The following is a 24,552-nucleotide window of genomic DNA, read 5'->3' as shown; positions in this document are numbered from 1 at the left end:
AATGCAGTAGCCTGCATTCTTATCAAGAAAATAAAGCACAGAGCACATCATTGTCTCGTTCACGCTACACTAACTGGCTATAAACATCCTCATTATCTAAAGTCATGGTCATGGTTATATTATATTGCTAACACTAGCTGATCTTCTGAAGCAGTATAGCTTATCACAAGTACTTCACTGTCCCGAGGATCATTCACATCTCAGCTGTGACTCAGCTTTCTGTTTTCGGCTGACAGAAGTAGAACCTGACGTGGTCATTTGTTGTTGTAGGTCATCCTCATCAAGGTCTGACATCTTTTGCGTTCTGAGATGCTTTTCTGCTTACCACAATTGTACAGAGTGGTTATCTGAGTTACTGAAGCCTTTCTGTCAGCGTGAACCAGTCTGGCCATTCTTTGTTGACCTCTCTCATCAACAAGGCTGCAGAACTGTCACTCACTGGGTGTTTTGTGTTTATTGCACATTTTTGTGGAATCTCTATAGACTTGAGTTTGTGTGTGTGGGTGTGAAAATCCCAGGAGATCAGTCGTTTCAGAAATTCTCAAACCAGCCCACCTGGCGCCAACAATCATGCCACTGATTTTTCATTTCAATTGTTGATGTGAACAATACCCAAAACTGCTAGCCCATATCTGCATGATTTTGTGCACTGCACTGCTGGCATGTGATTGGCTGACGAGATAATTGCCTCAATGAGCAGGTGTACATGTAATAAAAGGGGTGCTGATGGGGTGTTTTCAGCTGTGAAAGAAATGCCCTGGCACTATTAATCACTGGAAGGCTATTTAAGTCCTATATAATAAGTAAATCAGCTGGATTTATATATTATATATAAATACCTATATATAATTCAACTGGAATTATGTTGATAGTCAGCAGCACGGTGGAGACTGCTTTAAGTAGGTGCTAAGCTGATTACTGAAAGAATGGGGAGAGAGATGAAGAAAAATATTGCATAATGAAGATAAATGTTAGATTTTTGTCAGATTCTATATGCAGTAGTGTGATCCAGTTAACCCACTACCTCTGTGTTATGAGAATGAGGTAGAGATCCCTGCTTCTTCTTTTAACAGTGTGCTGACTGAATACATGCTTCATTGAAGGATTTAAGATTATAAGTAAAATGAGAGCAGATGAAGTTGATGATGAGTATGATGACTATAAAATATTAGTAGTAATAGTATGTGTTGGAAATTTGCCAGGAAACCTTTGGCGCACAAAATGTCAACAAACCACTGAGCTCAGTATCTGCAACCAAAGCAGCTCATTTATATTCAGACAAAATACACAACAAACAAACCGCAGAACTGGACGGCTCTTCCACACTGCATACAGAACAGAGTGCCGTCTCCCCTCATGGGAAAGATCTGTGCTCTGTTTGGATTCAAATATCAATATGAGACAACACAATCCCTTTTTACCATCCCATTCCACTTTAGAATTGAGTGCAAGGGAATTGGACTGGGGAATATGGTGATGCTATTCCTGCAAATACTGGAATTTGTCTGAAGGAAAAGCTCAGGATGGAATACTAGCTTTTTCCTAAGAGCAAATCATAACTGTGTTTCTGTTATAGAGAATTCCATTCCTGATGCTAGATTGGGTGTAACAGACACCATTTCCTGTAAATACAGTCACTTGGCTAGTTTCCCTGTAATTATACCTCAGCAGCAAGTGAATCTTCGAGTCGTTTACGCAATTTAATGCATTAAGTGCAGTAAGACGACTGGAGAGGAACATTAAATGGCAACAGGAATGTTGTGGGATTAGTCTAAGTGCTTTTTTTTTCCTATTTAGGAATCTTCACCTGTTAATCATACAATAATTCCCAAATAGGATTGCAATCAATCAATCAATCAATCAGTGATGTTTTGTGCCCATTTTAAGACTTTTTTTCAAATGAATACACTGCTACACCTCAATAATTCTCCTGGAAATTTTATTTCCTGAAGATGCATTCAGAAGGAAAATGAAGGAGGATAAATGATAAACGTGAGTTCACTCATTTCGTCTACGCAAACGTTTTGAGAGAAAGTTCCCATTCTGTTTATCTCTTTCTTTAGCAAAAATGAACATGGTCAGAGTAAAAATAGCAACACTAAACATAAGGCTTTACCCAGCAAACCATTTCAAAATAATTTCTTGGGAGGAAAAAGAAAAGTGTAGGAGTTCAGTAGTAACACTATTTAAGTGCTATTGTATGCAGAGATCTCAATATGAAAGAAATTTTCTCACAGGCTATACACTGTCCTTTATCATAAATCATGAAGAAAATTCAACATAAAGGAAAAAAATGAACACCCTAGGGTAACACCTTCTATGAAGGCCATATGTATAATGACCTTTTCCTGCTATTAAGAATTCATAAGGCATTACACACATAATCTTAGAATGATTTATGAAAAGAAATCACTGTTTATAGCAATGTTTATAATACATTAATGTTTAAAATGCATTATAAGAGCTATTTATCCCACATTATATTAATACTGATACCATGCCAACAGTAGTCTAATTTATGAGCATCACTTCATAGTTCATTGTGATAATCCCTAATGCATAACAAACACTGCTATAAAACGTAACGCATTTTCATAAACAATTCAACAATGCATGTGATACCTTATAAATGCTTTATAACATCTTTATAACATAATATTAACATGTTCATCGTCCTTACGCTCGATGAAAGTCATTGTCATATTCCGCATTCTTTTTTGTTTAAAGTGCTTACAAATTGCTACTTTTCAGCTATTCACCTAACAAACCAAATAAATCAAGCTCTCAAACAAACAAACAAACAAAAATCAGAATCACTAAGTAATTAAAATTTCACTTAATAATAACTTAATTGAGTAGAACTTAAATAACTGACCTCGCTTCCAAGGTGAACTTTCTCTAGTAAGAAAACAAATGACTGAACTCAATTCCCCAGTAAACATCATCCTGAACCCAAACAACACACAATAAATCTCATTACACACACTGAATTGCTGACTAATAACCCTGTCCTTTGTGCTTTCAAAGTGCTTCATCTCATCCTCTGGCAGCATATTGTCCCTCCATCCATCCAGCTGCTTATTTACTAGAGAAGAAAAAGAGCATGGCAGAGCTGAGAGACAGGTGAAAGTGGTGGGAAAACGATAATAGCCTATGGTCTCAGCTGCTTTCATCCACCAGCTTGGCTCCGTTAATGCCACGGTAGGTGACCCTGCTCGGGCGCACCAGGACGCCATGGAGAGGCCGACAGCTGAAATAGCGCCTAGAGCCAACTGAACCGTCATTCTTCCCCTTAGCACTGCGCAGCTCCAGGCCTAGCCACAGGCCTGGTGCAAAGTCAGCAGTGCCAAAGTAGCGGATGGTGCCCATTTCGTTGGCACTGCTGAGCAGGACCTGCATGCCCAGGTGCAGTTTGACGGCGCCGTCCGTGCCAGAAGAGCTGACGGTGCCACCTAGAGTGCCTGAACCCCGAGGAGATGCTGCAGCCGAGGCAGAGCTGAGCGAGTTCCACCGCCGGCGTGTGCTGGACAAATGGTTTCTGGACAATGAACCAAAGACAGAAAGGAAAAAAAAAACAAAAAAAAAACAAGAAGAAATAATCATATAAACCAAAAAGACCATTTTGCAGTTATTTTCACCTTTTCATTGTTTCAATATAATATTTAGTGACAATTATAGGAAGGATTAGTTGTTACCCCCAGGTAAAGAATCAGCAGAAACGTAAAGCAAGATAAATTAGGATTCTATTTAGCTATAGGTTTTTTAAATGTGAATTTAAAGCCCAGAATCTCCAAACACAATTTGATATTTTCTTTTATTGTATTCTTATTTATTTCTTTTTCACAACACTGTGTAAATCAAACTGAAGCATGTATATAATAAGATCTAGGCAGTGGACACACAGAGGTGTTAATGGTAGTAGACTCTACACATCTGCAAGACATAAATTAAGCAAGAGACGAGATTTATTGCTTGCTAGGTTGAACGCAGGGCAAAAAACTCAGGCACTCGCAGAAGAAGTCTAATTGTGTGAGAAACACACAGAAAGAAAGAGAAAGAGAGAGAGAGAGAAAGACATCTGATAAGAGTTTATAATATAAGTAATAAGAAGCTTTTAAAGTCTTATTATTCTAATTTGAAGTAGATCAAAAAAAGACAATATATGTGTAATTAAGGGAAAAAATATTCAAACAGTTCTATTTACAATATGAAATAAGTCAACTTTATCTATATAGAATTCCAAAAATTGATTGTAAAAATCCGATGTGATACCAGATGCATCTCGGGTGAGTCTTGCCCCAAACTTCTGAACTTCGGACAGAATTACCTTCCCGTGTCAGGGCCTCAATTTTTCATGATTGTTTTGCTTGCCTCATGGCTACAATCAGGAAGGTCCTGCCTTTCCTATGCATTTTAATAGAAGCGTCAACTCTAAATTCTCACTATAACTTGTTGAAAATGGACGGTTGAGAACAGCTATTCATCACTCTGTGCATTTCTGATGAGGCCACTTCCTCTTGGCTGTATTCGGAATGGACTTCCAAGCACACAGTGAGGATTTAATACTGAAATTTTTACTGATTTAATACTGAAAACGTTAGCTTGATGCTGGGAGCAGTATTATGCTCAGCACCACTGTCTGACAGTTTACTGTAACCTTAACGGTTCAACCTGAAACACCTTTTGGACAGTGACTCTACATTTAATAGACCTGTATACAGCCATGTTCATAAATATGTGGAGATTATATCTTCCACTGTCCAGTTTCAGTGACTCTGTACCCATGATGGTGTCAGATTCCTGTTCTTGGCTGACAGGAGTGGACCTGATATGTTTTTCTGTGGTTCGAGCTCCTCCACATTAAGATTCAGTGATTTTGTGCATGTTGAGATGCTTTTCTGTTCATGATGGATGTAAAGAGTGATTTTTTTTTTTTTTTGAGTTAGTACATTATCTTTCCTGGCAACTTAAACCAATCTGGGCGCTTTCCTCGGACATTGCTATTATCTTATTTCTACTTTCTACCCACAGAATTACCGCATGTGAGTGTGTGTGTATGTGTGTGTGAGTAAGAGAGACAGAGAGAGAGAGAGACAGAGAGAGAGAAAGAGATTCAGTCTTGACTTGTATATGCATTTTATGCATTGTGTTAGTGCTACCTGATTAGCTGGTTGCATGAATTAGAAGGTATTTGAGTGTTCCTATTAAAGTGGACAAACCTTATAATGAAAGAAGTTTACAGCAGATCAGTCATTTATCACCCAAACATTCGGGGAAGTGGTCTGCACAGGAGTACTTTTAATTATCTAAACCACTCAAAAATGTTAAAAAATCCTATTTCCGTGTAAATATTGAGATAAATTATTTCTCACCGGTTTGCTTGAGTCTTCCGATTTGGCTCTCGCTGTGTGGCAATGGCTGAAGTGGTGCTCAAACTTCGACGCATACCTGGATCGCACACACACACAAAATTACCCTAATTTCCCAGTGCAATTGCTGTAATCTTTCAAAGCACTTTCGAGTTTAAAGCAGGTGCAGCACAAGAGGAACGAGGACAGGCCACCGGCGTGAGCTCACCAGTGAGGGTGTGATTGTATCGAGAGGAGGACAGTTCTGACAGGCAGTCCACAGAGCCATGGATCCTGTGAGCAAAGTGCATATCCAATATCAATTACTATCATTTTCAGTAACCATCCTAGCCTTCAATAAACATACTGTTATTATCCCATTGCTACATAACACACACAAGAGAGAGAGAGATGACGATAGAAGTCACCAACACTGCAGTATGTGTCACTGTACAATTGAGATGATTTCAAACATATTATTAAACTCAAAGTCCAGCATTATAATGTCATTCTTCATATGTGTAACTTTGATCATTTCTTAAAAATGGAAACAACTCAGTATTTATCTTCTCATTGCTCTGAAAAATTCCCCTAAAGTAAAACATATTGGTCACTAACATGTGGAAGGAATGTGTATATACTGCATATCTCAAACAAGAGCATCATGGTAACACCAAACACGCTTAACGTTACACTGGAAACCTTTTCAGTAAAATCCTGCTAGCTGGGTTGCCAGATATTTATCGTATTTTCACAGGAGTACTACTGTAATCAACAGTTACAGCATAGTGCTGTAATTACTAAATACAGTATCCTCTTGTATCCATCGGTATTAATCTTTACTGTCTACAGCACTACACTGTATTTTTCCAAGGGAATACTGTAACAGTAGTGGCAACAGGAAATGGGGGAGAAAAAAATAACAAAACATACTATTGGATGAGTTTTAAAACATTTTTTTAAAGCAAAAAAGCAGAAACCTGCATTTGTCAGTAGACCTATTAAAAAAACAAACATTTAAAGTACAAATTAGCAGTTTAACATTAACAATGCAGTGATCAATTACCAAAAAATGATCATAAAACATTTCCCAAGAAGATTGTATGAAGGATATATGCTAACTTTTGCCGTACAATGTGGAATGTCAAAGGTGAAGAGTTGAAAATAGAGTGAACGGTTTGCATGGGACTAAACAAACATGTGAAAAGTTTATCTTTCTAAAGCCCAAATCACTGATGAAAAAATTCCAAAATATATCGGGTTGTGGTATTAATACTCAGAAGTATTATTTATTCGCCTTCTCATGCTCTGAAGTACATTTAACTTTTAATTTTAGATCATTCTGAATAGCCACGTTATCCGTTTAAGCAAACTAATGCTTAAGGAAGAAATAAAAGCTTAAACACTCAATTAGAGAAGTTTGCTAGACCTGGAAACTTAAAGAACTTGAAAATGACTGAGAAATAAAATCAATCCCAGAATGCAATGCCGCTACAGTATGAAACCGTATTAGGGATGTAAAAAGAAAACGTCTGTATATTTAAGGCCATTATATAAAAGATAGAGCATGTTACTGTTTAATGGAAATTGAGTAAAATACTGTTGTACTTTTATGAATCTAAATAAAAGAATTTATTTTATATTTTTTCCTTCAGATTTATAACAGGAGTTGGTTTGAAAGTCTTCTGCAGTGACCCAGCAGTGTCAGCTTGGTGGGTGATATGACAGTGTGACACTCGAGCTGGCCTAGACTTCCTAAGTCAGTGTAAAACCTGATGATCCATGTTAGCTGGAATCCATCAACGTGTCGTCTGAACTCGTGCTTCAGTGGAAGGAAAACCTCTGAATATCCCTACTACTCTACTATACAGAGGTGGGGGAAGCAGTACACCAAAGCAGCAGTATGTCCAGATTCTTAATATTCATAATTCACTGAGGTGAGAAATATCCAGATTTCCTTTTGTGCTGTAGTGTAGAACCAATAGACACTGCGTTATCCCATAAGGCAACAGGACTGCAGCAGCTGGAATGTAAGTATGTAAGTATTAAACATTGTTCCACAATACCAGAGTAACTTGAAGGTTTAATCAAGGAAGTTGTGTCGTAGGTCACATGACAATGCCAAGAAGTAGTCTGGAGTAAGTACTGTCAGATGTGGAGGAAAAAAAACAGCATTAACATGCTCAATATGACAATAGTTAAATAGTACATAGAATACTGTTTCATCTGGAAGTTGAGTCATGAGAACTAGACTTTCTCTGGAATCTTCACATTAAATACAGTATCTAATAATTAAATTATATTTAATAATTCACCTTTTTTGTCAGAAAATTTGAAATATCTGAGCTCTTTATTTACAGTCATATAAATAAAGATGTGTTTGAGTAAGGGTTAAGAGAATCAATGAACCAATATGATAAAATAATAGATGCACTACAGAATTATGTTCTGATATTAGCCTACATGTTGAAATGTTAAAGGATCGGTCTATTCTTGTTTGCAAACAGGAGAAAAAAAAAAAAAAAAACCAAAAAACCAGCAAGCTGCTTTTGAAACAGTTGGTGATCAGTCACTGCCAAGATGAAAACCAGTGAATAGAAAAGGAAGTGGCTGCTTTGCCGATGCTGGTTCCTGTTCAGAATATCTGCACTCTCCATTAGTTCGGCGACGTTTAGCCGGCTGCTCCATCTCCGCCACTGCCCCCAGGGTTAATTAGGAAAAATCACAGCGATTCTGACAATATAGCGCTTATTGCTCAGAGGTGCTATAGCCGCTACAGCAAGTGAAGTGAGTCAGTAATGCTGATCAGCAAGCAGTGGACTGCAGGAGAGACTGCAAGAGAAAAAACCCAAAAAGCAAGGAGCATCGATAACCTGACAGAAAAAAAAAAAAAACTGGGGAGAAATAAAAGTAGTCGATGAGGATGAGGAGTGGGATGAAGGGAGGAGGTGAGCCGCCGTTTAAAGAGGAAATGGGGAAAAAAAAATACAGGAAATTGACAAAAGGAAAATAAACAGGATGGCACGAAATGAAAAGGATGATAAACGACTGTGTATTAAGTAAAGACTTGGCACCATGTTCACAAATAAAACACTGACAGGATTTAATGTGTGACACTGCATGGCCAGAAAGTCGTAAAATCTCAGTCACGAATCTGTTGTGAAAGTTTCATTAGTATTTGAACACCCTAACTAACTGAAAAAGAGATTTTATATATAACAAAAGAACAGGGCATGCTGACACGTCAGAGTTAGAAATAATGATTTTGATGGAAATGATGAATGTTTTCTTCAAACACCTTTTGCAGCAATTACAGCCAATTTTCAAGATAATCTGATGGGAATAACAGTATGATTCTTTAATATATGAAAAATAAATAAATAAATCATGTTGGCAAGTGAGTGTGGTGTAAGATGAATAAAATACTTCAGGGTGTAAATAAAATACTACAGAAACTCTACATGTCAGGTCATACATATCGAATCAGCCTGGTGCTGATTTGTTTCCTGTAACAACACACTATGAACAAAATATTACTGAACTGGAAGAAGAAGAAGAATGAACCGATACTGAACTTTTATTTCGGACATTTTCATCCAGATTACTTACTTGGCAGCTGTCTGGGTCCATAGACTGAAACTGCGCTATTTTCAATATTTTCTGTATCACAAATCGATGGTGTATAGCAGCTGAGTAAACTCTGAGCATTTTAAATATGACTTGTACGAAAATAACAAAACTACTTGGATTCAGTAAATCCGATGCCACCCCAAGACATGAGCGTTAAAACCATAACAGAACTACAAACATTCCTGCTTATCCATGACATTTCGGTTGGATTTTCCTCGTGTGCTTTTCCTTTAGGTGCTCCCACTTCTCTAAATGTCACACACCCAGTCTCAAGTCGCAGCATATACAAATCTAGATGAAGAACAGCTCTCTGAAGCCTCGGTGAAAATGCAGCATATAGCCATGCGGCATTAGCGAAAAGCTCTACGCATCCTGGGAAAAGGCCTTCGGAATAAATCAAAACCTCTTTTCTATTAGTGCTGACATAAATCTGAGTTTTCTCTCGCCAAAAAAAAAAAAAAAAATGGCAAAATGGTTCAACGTATTCGACGGCACACCCCCATATATCCCCTGAGTGCATTTCAGTTTTTGCAGGAGATACACCACTGGTACACAACAATACAATTACAGAGAAGAGCTAAGATTTGAAGTATTTTGTGTTTACACTAATAACAGACCTGTCAATGCCAAAGAGTAATAATGCAGAATTCCCAGAGAAGTGCGGTTAAAAAACAGCTAAAATGCACCCAAAGAGCATTTTTAATCACTTTATAAGTTTGTCTAACATTACGTTAGATCTGAACACAAATTTTTTTGAACAATACTCAGTTAATTTTAGGAGACTTCCACACTGGCACTTTAGTTAGAAAAAGAGCAAGGTTTGCATGAAAAATCTGTATTTTCACGATTTCTGCGATTCCCGACCCCGAGACTTACCTGTAGGGGGTGGTGTGAGTTCTGTTGCACTGGAACTGTGCCCGTGAATACATGTATACAGGATTATATTGTTAATCAATATTTTTGTGTTCTCCATCTGTGTTTGTGATGATGCAAGATGAACGCAAATCCACTGGGGTTTAACAGATTCTAGTGAACAATGTAGGAAGCCAGGAACACTCGGATTCAGACCTCAGCGAACACGCTCAGTGTAAAAACCAATGATTTAAAACTATTATTTCACAAATGAACTCAAAACATTCAGTTGAGTTTTATGTCTAATTAAAGATTTAGGAAAGGGGGCGGGGCTTTGACTAGCAAAAGCTAGATCGAAAACATAACTGTCAATCAATCAGGATTCATGCAGTCCAATTATACTGGGGGGGAAAAGATGACTATGACAACTCAGATGTTAAAATGTGTAAATGTTTGCAGGTCTGCAATAACGTCTATACTGCCGATGCCCGAGTGTATTTGAGAACTCACGTACATACCGCTGCACTCGTGAAGGCGGCGCAAACACTCCATGTTTAGGTGGGCAGCTGAAATACTTCACCCCTCCGACAGAGCCGTCGTTCTTGCCACTGGGCTTATCCAGCTCAATCCCAAGCCAAATTCCTGCACCCACATAAACACACGTGATATAACTCATAAACACCACCACCAAATACACACACACACACACACATACACACACACAAGGTCATACCTTACATTTACTGCATAGTTTAATTTTCAACTACAGGCCTTAATTAAATTTTGCTCCAGCGATTATGTTGTTCTGGGCTTTCCCGAGATTGCTAGTGTTTAGACGTTATATAAGACTGATAAATAATGTAGGCATATATCCTCATGAATAAAACAACATAATGATGACATTATCGAGTAGTTTATATGTTGATTGAGTCAGCTTATTCAGCACTGTGCCCACACAGACTAAATCCACTTTTCTTTATACTGGGCAGAGTGTTGCACGGCTTCAATCATAATGCAAAAAATGACCTCGGAGGACAGAAGTTTAGATAAGGAGCTTTAAAGAGCTTTAAATTCTCACCTTGAGATTTGCGAGAAAGAACAAGAGAATGGCGTTAGGGTAAAAAAAAAAATGCTTGTAAATGAACAAAATTTATGGGCAGAGAATGTAAAATGTGCACTTCTTTTAAGTAATAGTGATGCATACAAACATTATATATGGAATGAAACATGACTCAGTGATTATATTACGCAGGAGCTGTCATAGTGCTGTCACATCAGGAAGAGCCATCAGTGTTTTTACCACCTTAGATACTAAGAAGACTTTAAACTGCCCTCTAAGGTGCTAAGGAATTTTTTGAGAGCATCCTGATGGGAAGCATCATAGCCTGATTTTAGCACCAAGCAGGACAGGCAAGCTCTACAGAGGGTGGTGTGATCAGCTGAATGTACCATCTGAACTGAAATCCCTGAACTGCACTCCATCTACAGCAAACAGGGCTGAGCCAAGGCCAGGAAGATCATAAAGGATCCCAACCATCCAAATAACAGGCCAATACAGAGAAAAAGAGGAGGACCATCTTCCCACTGGGCATTCAGTCCCTCATCTGGTACAACACACAGGAATAGGACTAGAGTTTGTACTTTTTCTGGTCTTTTCTACACAACAGCGAATACCTCAGCAGATTTGCTGCATAGAACATATTACATAATCACTAATTGCACACATCTGCACCTCATTCACAATAAACTCCCTGTGCCAAAAATCCATATTTATATATTCATTTATATATATTTCTCCCCTTTGATTGTACAAATGATTATATATTTTTAAATCATTTTAATAATCAATATCCATATATTTATTTTAATATTGTTCATAGAATTATATTATATATATTATATAATATATATATAATTATATATATATATATATATATATATATATATACATATATATATATATATATATACACTATATTGCCAAAAGTATTCGCTCACCCATCCAAATAATCAGAATCAGGTGTTCCAATCACTTCCATGGCCACAGGTGTATAAAATCAAGCACCTAGGCATGCGGACTGTTTTTACAAACATTTGTGAAAGAATGGGTCGCTCTCAGGAGCTCAGTGAATTCCAGCGTGGAACTGTGATAGGATGCCACTTGTGCAACAAATCCAGTCGTGAAATTTCCTCGCTCCTAAATATTCCACAGTCAACTGTCAGCTGTATTATAAGAACGTGGAAGTGTTTGGGAACGACAGCAACTCAGCCACGAAGTGGTAGGCCACGTAAACTGACGGAGCGGGGTCAGCGGATGCTGAGGCGCATAGTGCGAAGAGGTCACCAACTTTCTGCAGAGTCAATCGCTACAGACCTCCAAACTTCATGTGGCCTTCAGATTAGCTCAAGAACAGTGCGCAGAGAGCTTCATGGAATGGGTTTCCATGGCCGAGCAGCTGCATCCAAGCCATACATCACCAAGTGCAATGCAAAGCGTCGGATGCAGTGGTGTAAAGCACGCCGCCACTGGACTCTAGAGCAGTGGAGACGCGTTCTCTGGAGTGACCAATCACGCTTCTCCATCTGGCAATCTGATGGACGAGTCTGGGTTTGGCGGTTGCCAGGAGAACGGTACTTGTCTGACTGCATTGTGCCAAGTGTAAAGTTTGGTGGAGGGGGGATTATGGTGTGGGGTTGTTTTTCAGGAGCTGGGCTTGGCCCCTTAGTTCCACTGAAAGGAACTCTGAATGCTTCAGCATACCAAGACATTTTGAACAATTCCATGCTCCCAACTTTGTGGGAACAGTTTGGAGCTGGCCCCTTCCTCTTCCAACATGACTGTGCACCAGTGCACAAAGCAAGGTCCATAAAGACATGGATGACAGAGTCTGGTGTGGATGAACTTGACTGGCCTGCACAGAGTCCTGACCTCAACCCGATAGAACACCTTTGGGATGAATTAGAGTGGAGACTGAGAGCCAGGCCTTCTCGTCCTACATCAGTGTGTGACCTCACAAATGCGCTTCTGGAAGAATGGTCAAAAATTCCCATAAACACACTCCTAAACCTTGTGGACATCCTTCCCAGAAGAGTTGAAGCTGTTATAGCTGCAAAGGGTGGACCAACGTCATATTGCACCCTATGGATTAGGAATGGGATGTCACTTAAGTTCATATGCGAGTCAAGGCAGGTGAGCGAATACTTTTGGCAATATAGTGTATATATATATATAATATATATATTATTATAAATATATAATTATATATATATAATATATATATAATTATATATATAATATATTTTTATATATTATGATATATATTTTTCCACATTGCTTGAACAGATAATTATATTTCTATTTTTATTGTAACTATTTTTTAACTCTTTATTATATTCTATTATTTATCCCAGTTTTTATGGCATGGGCAGACGAAAAGCCTTTCACTTGTCATACTGTGTATGGTGTAGGTGACAAATAAAATTTGAATGACAGGAAAATAATCAAGAATATTTCGGCATGATGCAAAGAAAAGATATTACCCTCCAAACATTAAATCTTTTAAAATAACAACATATCTGGAAGTGTTTTATTTGTCGTACACCACAGAAAATTGTCAACTATTATAAATTTATGAATGTGATTACAATTTTTTTCATAGTATGTTGTAGAGCGTCCTCAAAACAAGTTATTTATCTCTCTTGTTTGATATTAAGAAGTTAAAAATTGCAGTTTGTGATGTTACTGCTGGAATTGGACCATCCTTTGTCTTAATGTTCCCCTATATGAAGACATTGACATAGGAGACTCCTTCCCAAAATGCTGCATAAACATCTCCTTTACATGCTTTTTTTAATCTGTTAAACTATTGTTCCGAGTGGACATCAGTGCATTCATATAAACCTGTGATATGTCTTGCGGTCACAACTACTGTCAGAGCTGCTGCTATAGAAAATTAATCATCAGTGTATAACCAATCATATTTGAGCATGGGGGTATCCAGAAAAGACCAGGTCTGGGTTTTGGCTGATCTTGATCTTGGATTTCAGATTTTATTTCAGGCAAAAATGAAAACCTGCATCACAAAAGGCTTGAGTAGATGCACGTTTTCAGGTTTCAACAGCACTCTGGTCTAAAATGATACAATCCATGCAGTTTTCATGAAAGTCCATTTTTGTTTAAAACGCTGCTTTGCGTCTGACTGATCATGTACTCAAACTGGAGATTCTTTCCATAAAAAATAAATAAACATTCCCTGCAGGATTTCTTTGAGCTTTTTGAGCGTCTTTTTCCAAAATTTCTGATGAATTTTTGTCCCTTGAATTGGTGAAATTTTAAGCACGGGATTCTTCTTTTAAACTCCTTTCAATGAAGACACATATGGAATAACTTTCTATGATGGCTGTAATCATTTTTGATGCACTTTAATAAATGGGATTTTTGGCCTGTGATGTACCAAATCTGCAGAAAACCTGTGGTAATTATAAAAAATTGTAAGCTCCTCTGAATATCACAGTTTGATTGATTTTGAGTTAATTTCTGGAAACACAACATCGTGAAATCCTTGAGAGACTGAACAAACATCTCCTTACAGAAACTGTCACCACATCAACAATTACACATTTCTAATCAGCGAATTAGTTGTTACTATAGAAACAATAATGTATTATACAGTAAAATAAGGAGAACGTTAATATAAACCTTGCCAGTATTTCTGTTAGAAAGATAATCAACACCTTCTGACCTTCTGAGAACTGAGAATTCAACACTGCTATGGTATCAATGATCATGCTGTATTTGTGTTAGCAGGAATCAAGTAAAACCACTGACTCAGTAAAGGCAGAATGAGTAGAGCGGATAACCTTCTAGTGCTAGAGTTTTCATAATCTCACAGCTCTACTGAACACAGCTGATAGCTCTTCAGCTTCGCTTTATGCTCCTGATAGTGTCGTAGCCCTGCTCCATTATGCCACCAATTACACTGAGTAAACACTTATCTGCAATAACTGCTGCTAAGTACCCAACACGATGATGCGGACTGCAATTCAATAAGATGGCACTGAGACTCGTTTACATTCCTAAAAGAGGTCCAAACATAAAACTTCTTGTACTTTAGTAAAACTGAATTGATAATATAATTTACTGATAACAGAACTCTACATACATATTAATTTATAATTATATATAAATGATTCTATAAATCATGACAGCTTATTATATATCTAATATCCATAATATTCTATTATAGCAAAGTGCTACTCAGTTCTCTATTCTGATTGGTCAGAGTAAAGTAAAGCACAGGTTTAAATTAGTGGAACAACTGACGTTTAGAAAAATGGATATAAAGTGGATATAGTATATAAAATCTTTATATTGTATAGCGTTTATAGTCTATATTGTTTAGAAGAAGAAGCCTTTATTTTTGTCACATATACAGTATTGCACAGTGAAATTCTTTCTTTGCATTTCCCAGATTTGGAAGTTGGGGTCAGAGCACAGGGTCAGCCACCATGCAGCTCCCCTATGATGTACTTTATACTGTTCATCGTTGCTTAATAGACGTGCTTAATAGACATTCCACAAGATTATACATAACTAAACAGATAAAGCATAGATGAGTCCCAATTCACATACATATTCACTATTCTATAATATTTTAAATAGTGCGAGTATGATCCAAATGATGCTTACGTAACAGAAGAGGGGCGGGGCCATCAGACACTGATGCTGGTTGAGAAAATATTTTCAAGATGGCTGTACAGTCCAATGCACTGCAGCAGTGAGGGTTGAGGGCCTTGCTCAGGGGCCCAACAGTGGCAGCTTATGGGGATTAAACCCTGACTTTCCAATTAAGAACCCAGAGCCTTAAGGTTTATAGTTTAGAATGATAAGAATTGATAATATTTATATCTTTTAATGCTCATAGTCTATATAGAGTATGCTGTTCTGCGTTTATACTGTTTAAAGTTATAGTCTTCATAACTGAACTGTGGTAGCTCAAGTGATTTAGTCACTGGGTTGTTGCTCAAAGGATCTGGGTTCAAGCCTGCTGCAACTCCTGAGCCCCTGAGAAACACCCTTAACCCTCTCTGCACCAGGAGAGTTGTATCATGGCTGACCCTGCCCTTTGACCCCAGCCACCAATGCTGGAATATGTGAAGAAAGAATTTCACTGTGCTGTAATGTATATGTGACAAAAATAAAGCCTCATCTTAACCTTTTCATAAACTGTATGGCAAAAAAATTTGTGGACTCCTGGCCATAAGACCCATGTGCTTGGTGAACACCCCATTGCAGTCCCCTTTGCTGTTATAACAACCTCCACTCTTATGGTGAGGCTTTTTATTAGATTTTGGAGTGTGAGAATGAGAGAGACTGATATTTGTGAGGAGGTCTGGAGCGCAGTCTGTACCGTTCATCTCAAAGGTGGTCAGTGGGCTTGAGGTCAGGATATTCAAGTTCTTCAACTCCATCCTGGTCAAACCCTGTTTTCAAGGAGCTTGCTTTGTGCCACTGTCATGCTGGAACAGGTTTGCGATGCTTAGTTACAGTAAAATAAAACCTATAAAAATAAAATCTATACCTTTGTGTGCTTTAAAATTTGTGGCAATAGTTTGGGGAAGAACCACATATGGGTGTGATGGTCAGGTGTCCACAACCTTTTGTCCATAAAGTAGTTTATACTGTTTAAAAACTTAAAAACTTAAATAGACATTCCACAAGATTACACACGACAACATTACGCCACCCCAATTCACATATGCATGCAGTATTCTATGCTATTAGTGCAAGCATGATCCGAATGAGGCTTGCGTAACAGAAGAAGGGCGGGGCTACCAGACACTGACGCTGGGTGAGCAAATATTTTGAAGATGGCCGACGACACTTTGGTGCACAAGACACCTTACCAATGTCTTTTAAAGTAACCCACGTTGTGTGATTTATTTTTGAACATTTACAAAAATTCATCATATTCAGTTCAAGCTAGTTATGTTGCATTTCATTCACTTAACATCAATTTCCAGCAACTGGGAAGCAGCTTATCTTTCCACTTAGTTGTAAAAATGTTGCTCCATCTGAGACAATACTACCCTTCTAAAATACAATCGCTAGAGGAGATATTGCATAGTGTAGTTGTGTACTAATGATGTGTCATATATTATTTGAGTAAAAAAGTTAGTGTTGGAAGATTCCTACAGTATAAGAAGATTAAAACACTTCAGGACATGCTTTTATTAGAAAATAATGACTTTTCAGCTGGAAACTGTGACTGCACAGTTTATTTATACCATATACTGTACATTACCTCATTTTGCGTCTCTTAATGCAAGATATTTACTTCTGTGAGGAAGCTTGAATATTTCATTAAGTATTACATCTTAACAGTCTGGAAATAGCTTCAAGATTTTTCAGGCTGCCCAGTTTATCAGTCCATCAACCCCATGAACGTACATAGGAGATACATAACATTACTATGACGACCCTTTGAGCTTCTTTAATTCTTTGTTTTCTTTCGTAGGTTTATGTAAATTCATGCACATTATTTTTTTTTCACAGCTGCAAAAAGCCCAGCTGTGCTTCCTTGCCTGTCTTAGCGATTACTCATTAGGGCACACCATGCTCAGCAAACCTGTAACCGATTCTTGCATAATGTTGATGACTCAAGAACATAAAAAGTTTTGTGAGCATGCAGGATAAATTTGTGCATGCTTACATTCCACAAAGTTCCACTAAATTTAAAGGTGCAGAATTTATTTATTTATTTATTTATTTTTTAACCAGTGGTCAAAAATGGAATTAGAAATAGCCTTTATTTGTCACATATACATTACAGCTCAGTGAAATTCTTTCTTCGCATATCCCATCCTTGGATGGTTGGGGTCAGAGCGCAGGGTAAGCCATGATACAGCACTCCTGGCGCAGAAAGGGTTAAGGACCTTGCTCAAGGGCCCAACAGTGGCAACAGTGGCGGTGCTGGGGCTTGAACCCCTGATCTTCCGGTCAACCACCCAGAACCAGAGCCTTAACCACTTAAGCCACACCATGAATTTGTTCCTGTTTTGTTGTTTCCATGTACAGCATTTCATTTCTTTGTCATGTCAAACTCCACAGTGATGGTTAATGACTTGCACAGAGTCCTGGCTCATTTTATATATCAGACTTGAGGCGATAAAATAATTCATTTGTTTATATGTTTAACAATTCATCAGTTTCTGTGTACTGGTAAAAAGGGTTAATAGCAAAGCATGTATGTGTGAAAGCTTATAGAACTCTATTAAATAAATAAATAAATTAATGAAATAATATGCTCTTGAGTAAATAAAAATATAAGAACAGGACTGTCGATACTTTCTGAAGAGAGGAATAAACATGAGCCAGTTCTGGTGCTGATAGTGATACTGTAGTGTTCCATCAGTCTGTGCAGAATGTAGATACAGGTCTTGGGTGTCACGTCTTTCTCATGGTTTAATGCAAGCTCTAGGGGAGAAGGCGGGTGAGGGTGGGGTGTTCAATCTTATCCACAAAACGGCTAAATGTGACTGATGGTTTTCATTCCAAGCAAGCGGGAGTAACATCTGATTCTTAATCAATTCAACTCGGTCTTTAAATGAATTAGGTGTGGCTCCTATGGGACAGGAATGAAAACCTGGAGCCAGACACACTTTTTGCACATAAGACTGGACACACATTACTCGAACTCTTTCATTGTATAAATATGGGACGAACTTCACTTTTAAACTTCAGCTGTGTCTCTTTAGGTGACCTTTTCTTTCATTGGTCTAGAAAACAATACCAATTTATCTACAAACTTGCAAACTCCTGACCCATGAAAATGTTTGTTGTGTGTGTGTGTGTGTCTTTGAAAGATACTAGTCTGCAGCTACTTGCAAATTTCTTACTTTAATGAATATTTATTTGAAGCCCTGTTATTCTCAATGCATTATTTAATACTGCACACAGAATCGTTCTTGTTGACGGTGGGTGTGAGATGCTATGATATAAGGCCGAAAAAAAAAGAAGAATCATGAAAGCAATTTTGTCTTCAAAATGTGGCAGAGTTGTGTGGGGAAAAAAAAAGTCAGGAAACTTTTGATTGGACCACAGAATACCGCTGAAGAGATGTCAGAGTATGTTCACTAAAAACATCTCGGATTCGCACGAATCACATGAATGGCCTATTTCAATGTCAAAACAAATAATTTTGCCAGAAGGCGAAAAGGCATGTGATCTAAAACTGTGAAAATTCTAAGTATAAAAAGCTCTATAGCTCCAATTAATAGGCAGGTGATACCCTTATTTCTATCCCTGGCCCTTTAGAGATTCCATAATTATAACCATCATCTGAAATCACTTTCAACCTACAATTGTGCCTTTAAACTGGGGCCCATGCCTCCTGCTGGAGTGAAACTTGATCTCACAGTGCTGAGGAAGAAAGTTATCCAGGCTTTAACTTCGTCTGTTCCTCAGCCCTGCGATATTTTGTCCATTTTTAGCACAGTGACCGCGAGAAGCAGAAATAAAGTCCATTTGAAATGATTTAGAACCTGGCACGATTTAAGGTCAGTGATTTAGCCATGCAGCTTGAACAATACTTTAAAGACCAAATGTGTTTTGCTGATCGATTGTACTGTGTATAAGGAGAAAATATTTACCTAAATAGTACAAAAATTTTCCAAAAGACATAAGATATTGATGCTTTCACGAAGGAATTGTTTATTCACATTATTTTGGGGAGGTTAGTTTGCTGTTCTCATAGCATTCTGTTTTTCGGTTAAGTGTTAACCTCATGTACATACAGGATTAGTAGTTCAGTTATGTATAGCGCCGCGTCTACATTATTGATTGTTTGGATTATTGCAAGCGTTTGTACAGGCATTCCTAATAAAATGCAGGTTATCCAGGCGTTTCTCAGCCCTGGGATATTTTGTCTATTTTGTCCACTGTGAAATCACAACATAGCTACGTTCAGAAATGCAGGACTCTAATTGCTGTACTATGAAGCCATCAGTAGGCATTCCTGATGTACTATTCTTGATGGTTGCCATAGTAATCACTTTTCTTGCTGATAAAATGAAACATTTTGGAGGGAGATTTTTTGTATAAAATACAGTAGAGTATTTTTGCATCATATTATCCGAGATGAAGAAGAAGAGGTGTGTGATCACTGTGTGTGACCGTAGTATATAAGTGAGGCAAAATAAGATATACCGAGGCTCGAACAAGTCAGAGAGGCCTACCTGGGGCAAAACTGGTCTTGCCGTAGAATCGGACCACTCCTGTCCTCTGACCGATCACAAGAACTCGCTCTCCCAAGCGCAACATGGGACCATCTGAGACCGAGCTGCAGGCAGACGGAGTCCTGCTGCGTGCCATGCCTAAAAACAAACATCCAGAGCTCATCTTCATCCATCACATCATCAGACTGTCCTCACTCCACAACAAAAGACATCATTAATACTGCAATCATCTCTCAACCGACGTCAAACAGCATCTGCATTCTCTGTTATCGACAACCATTATTATCTAACATCAATAACACCATAATCGCCATGGCAGCAGTAATTATCACTGTGCTCATGCAAATGGACTGATCCATCTGGGCCATTCATGTGGGTAAGTGCCTAAATCACAAATCTACTCAGGACACTTTGCACCGCTGTAGATAAGCCATGCTCCATGCTCATGAGCCTTATCTGTAATGGCTAACACATTCCTAGCTGCTTTCCAGAAGCGAGATAAGCAAGTGTGTGTGTGTGTGACAGTACCACACTGCGAGGATGGTGGAGGAGTAGATCTGGAGTTTGGGGGTGTCCGTTCCTGCCGGGGACGAAGGGGACGTCTCTGTCTAGGTGCAGGGATAGGATGTTGGAGGACAGAGACGTGTCGGGAGTCCAGAGAGGAGGATGATGTGGAACAGCTACGTGACAGAGCACCTGAGGAAGAACGAGGTGATGATACTGAAGCCAAAAACGGTGACGATAATAAATATGATGTAAAGCTCAGAAGCTTCAGTTAAAGTGTGGAGAACGTATCCAGAAGCTTTATTGATGAGCCTGGCTTTTTGCAGATCTAGAAAAATAACCCACAAACAGCCACACGCATGCACATTCAGATATTTCAGCTCAAGGCAAAATAATAGAAACCATAATCATGACACTGAGAATTGTGCAATGAAGAATGGAATGGCCGTGGACGTACGTTAATTACTCATGTCAATCTACCAGAAAATAACTGACCAAACATGATTTCATGTGTTCATGATGACTGGGAAAAGAAAAGTAAAGAAATATTTGCAGAACACATTAATGACCGAGTATGACCGAGAAAAGAAAGAAAGAAAAAAAAACGCTAAACATATAGTCCTTATGTCAAATCCACAATCCTGTAGACTCTGTTAATAGTTGCATTTAGAGAAAATGTTTGATAATCAGGGGCTAAATGTACAGTTTTCAAATAAAGTTTATTTTATTTTCTTTAAGTGCATTAAGTGCAATTTTTGTTTTTAGGCATGAATCATTTACAGAAGCTCTTAACCGTATATCTGCATGATATTTTGTATGGAGAGAAAAAAAAAGCCCTCATTGGAAATGCAGACTCTGTAGTTTAGACTCTGAGATGATGCTTTGTAAATCATTGGCTAAATGTACGTTTTACAAATGCACTTCATTATTCTTATTTGATTCCTGTCATCAGTTGATACAGAAATTGGAAGGAAAAGAAATACCACATTGACCTGGTTTTGAAGTGCATTAAGTGCACTTCAAAGCCAGTGAATGTACATCTCGGTCCAATATTAAAAGAGCGCAGTGATGGAAAAGTGTGTGCCATGAGCAGGGACCTAAACCCCTCATCCCCACCACTTAAAAGGGCAAGATCAGACACAGCAGGAGGAGCCAGGTCAGGCCTTTAATGCCTTTCCAAATGAATTTGGGACATGATGTCATTAAGCCTTCACATTCAAAGACCTTCATGGGCCAAGGAGTTCATTAATGAAACAAGTTAGAGGCTAATGGATAACCATGCACCATGTCTTAAGGGGGGACAGTGTCGGCAAGGAAAAGCTGTCTGATTAAACGCCTTTCACATTTCATGAACTAAATATAGCCTGTAGAACTTGTGCCTCCTTTGGAGATTCAGATGGCCTTTAAACAGCACATTAATTACAGAACATTTATGGCATAAAGAATAAGGCTCGCTTCAGTCTGAAGTTAAATCACATACAATACGTCCAGTTAAGACGATTTTCATACTTTTAAATAGCAGATGGAAAAGAAAGGTGGGCAGATAGTAATTAGTTTTATCAGCGCTGCCTTTACAGACGACGTATGCTCACTTGAACTTTTTTTTTTTTATTTTCTCCATTCGTTTTCTTCTTCTGCATGCAGCAAGGAAAGCAATTTAACTAATTAATTCAAATTAAAGTAGGATCAATTAGAAAGACAGAATGCAACAAACAATGCTGCTCTTACTAATCAGCTTCAACCACTGTGCACAGAAAAGAGAAAAATGACCGCAAGAGTCAGGAGTGTTTCTGCACAGAGAAAAAAAAAATGGATGAAATGGCTATAGCTTCACAGTGCAGAAATAGTGTCAAATAGATAGAAGATTTTGAGAGATTTCATACATATTGGAGGTGCTGAGATATCAAATAACTGTTCAAAGTCTGGAATAGGACTTGAATATTAAATAAAACAATGTAGACACGACTGTATCCAGTTCACATGGGGTTTGTTAATGAAAGCCTTCATTTAAATGATATTAATATTGAATCTCAAATATAAAGCCATAAAGCTTCGCTGTGTTTATTCTTGTGTGTTCACTAATCTTTTTTTTTCTTGCAAAATTGAAATACTGCAAATTTAATAAATGCTCTTTTGTGGTACTAATGTATACACTCAATCAAAACCCCACTCAAAGTGCCTTTAAATCACACACTGGGTGCTAAATTAATATATTTTCATCGGCATCAGCGTGTGTTTCACACGTTTAAGCAGCAACGCTCCATATTCCAATAAAAATAAACAGCTGAGACAATTATTTTATCAGTACAGCCTTTAGAGATGTCGTTTGCTCATTTTCAAATCTTTCAAGGAAACCATTTGGCTTCTTTGCATGCCATAAGGGAAACAAATTAAAGTGAAATTAAACAAGTGGGATAACTTAGCAGGGCTAGAATGCAACAACAACAAAAAAAACCCACTCTTCTTAACAAATCAGCTTCAACCGTCCTGACACAACGAAACGATGGCAATCTGAAAGAGAAAAACTACCTTGAATTGAGAGTGAGACAAATAAATAAATAAAACAATCTCAAACCTCTCAGGTGTGGATGAAATCAGTGCTCCTTCACAGAGCCGAAACAATCAGCTTTCCACAAATGAAAAGAATTAAAACGAGCGCAAACGATCACCTCTCACCTCTCAACATCTGCAAAAACGGCAGAAACGAACTGATGAATAGTTGGGCAGCACGAAACTATCAACGTAATAGAAAACTAGAAAAGGGCAGCGAGGAGAGAATACAAAAGGAACGATGCTCAGAACAAAGCTCAGCCAAGTGTGAGCCAATAAAAGCGCAGAAAAGCAAATCAATGCTAAACTTACAGAGAAATAGGAGGAATATTTATCACTTATCATGCAAGTGACGAGAACGAGCCTACAAGAGTACACGCTTCATACAGAGACTCATAAAGAGACCTGGGATTGGCACAGTGGTTATTGGTTAGGATATTGATTAGTTTTGGGTTATTACGTCGACTAATTCCCAACATAGTAGAAGTAATTCCCAACATAGTAGAAGCATTTTACATGTTGAATAAGAACAGTGTCATGAATTTTCACTAATCATACACAGAAATTCCTTTTGTTGTATTTATTTATTTATTTATTTATTTATTTATTTATTGTTCTGTCTCCTCCTTGTCTCATCATATTTTCTTTCATTATATCAATTATTAGATTTAGTTTTTTTTTTTTTATTCTCAACTTCGGTTTTGTCTAGTGTGGAATTTCTTCTTTTATTTCTATTGTCCCATGATTATGAGATGGTTTTATATATAAGGTTAAATCTTTTAAGATGAAGTTAATGTGATTGTTAAAATATATGTGCCTGTTCTTTGTATCCCTTATGATATTTGCGCTACTGTTTTCAGCCTTGAGGATTATCTAAATGGTCTTGAGCATGTCCTTTGCACGTACAGTACACCTCAGTATAAGAGTCCAAACAGACTATTGTGGACTGTATTGTTTCCAGGCTATGTTTGTGATCTGCCTGATTATATCCTGACTCTTAGTTTCCTGATTCTTCAGTCATCTAGCAGCAGTGTTTTGAACATCCAGAAAGGTTTTGAACACTAGCCTGATTGACCTGTGACTATGTTGACCCTGCTCTTTGCCTTACGTCTGTTGAAGTGTTAAGTCTCGTTTCGTAATTTCCTGAATGTGTTCTGATATTTGGAACTGTTCCTAATGACCTGCACTTGCATCCTACCACCAAGTGTTTGCCCTCATGACACAGCCTGTGATTAGCTTGTCTTTTTATACCCTGATATCTCTCTTTCGTTAGAAAATCTCATATTGTTTACTTGCTAAGTATTCGCCCCCTCAGTGTGAAATGCCTTTTCGAAGCAATTACAGATATGAGATTTTGGCATTCTTCCACTCCTCACTGCATATATCCACAGACTTGACTCTATGTTGGTGGATAGTAATTTTCAGGTCATGC

At 38.0% G+C, this 24,552-nt stretch overlaps 1 protein-coding gene across 4 annotated transcripts in view; it reads right to left on the bottom strand.

Moving 5' to 3' along the window:
* Positions 1-1,922: 1,922 nt before the first annotated feature.
* zgc:103755 (uncharacterized protein LOC449988 homolog) overlaps positions 1,923-24,552 on the bottom strand; it is a 69,604-nt gene continuing 46,974 nt past the window's right edge. For all 4 annotated transcript variants that reach the window (XM_058400105.1, XM_058400106.1, XM_058400104.1 and 1 more), the window contains 6 exons: positions 20,595-20,762; positions 20,067-20,204; positions 10,349-10,472; positions 5,578-5,642; positions 5,373-5,448; positions 1,923-3,538 (listed from right to left, as the gene is read on the bottom strand). In XM_058400105.1, coding sequence (XP_058256088.1) covers positions 3,160-3,538; positions 5,373-5,448; positions 5,578-5,642; positions 10,349-10,472; positions 20,067-20,204; positions 20,595-20,762 — 950 coding nt within the window. In that variant the 3' untranslated portion in view covers positions 1,923-3,159. The remainder of the gene's footprint in view (positions 3,539-5,372; positions 5,449-5,577; positions 5,643-10,348; positions 10,473-20,066; positions 20,205-20,594; positions 20,763-24,552) is intronic.

The sequence above is a fragment of the Hemibagrus wyckioides genome, linkage group LG09, assembly GCF_019097595.1.
Source record: "Hemibagrus wyckioides isolate EC202008001 linkage group LG09, SWU_Hwy_1.0, whole genome shotgun sequence".
NCBI classification, from domain to species: Eukaryota; Metazoa; Chordata; class Actinopteri; order Siluriformes; family Bagridae; genus Hemibagrus; species Hemibagrus wyckioides.
Note: the sequence above shows the minus strand (reverse complement) of the source record. Positions and strands in the feature narration are given on the sequence as shown.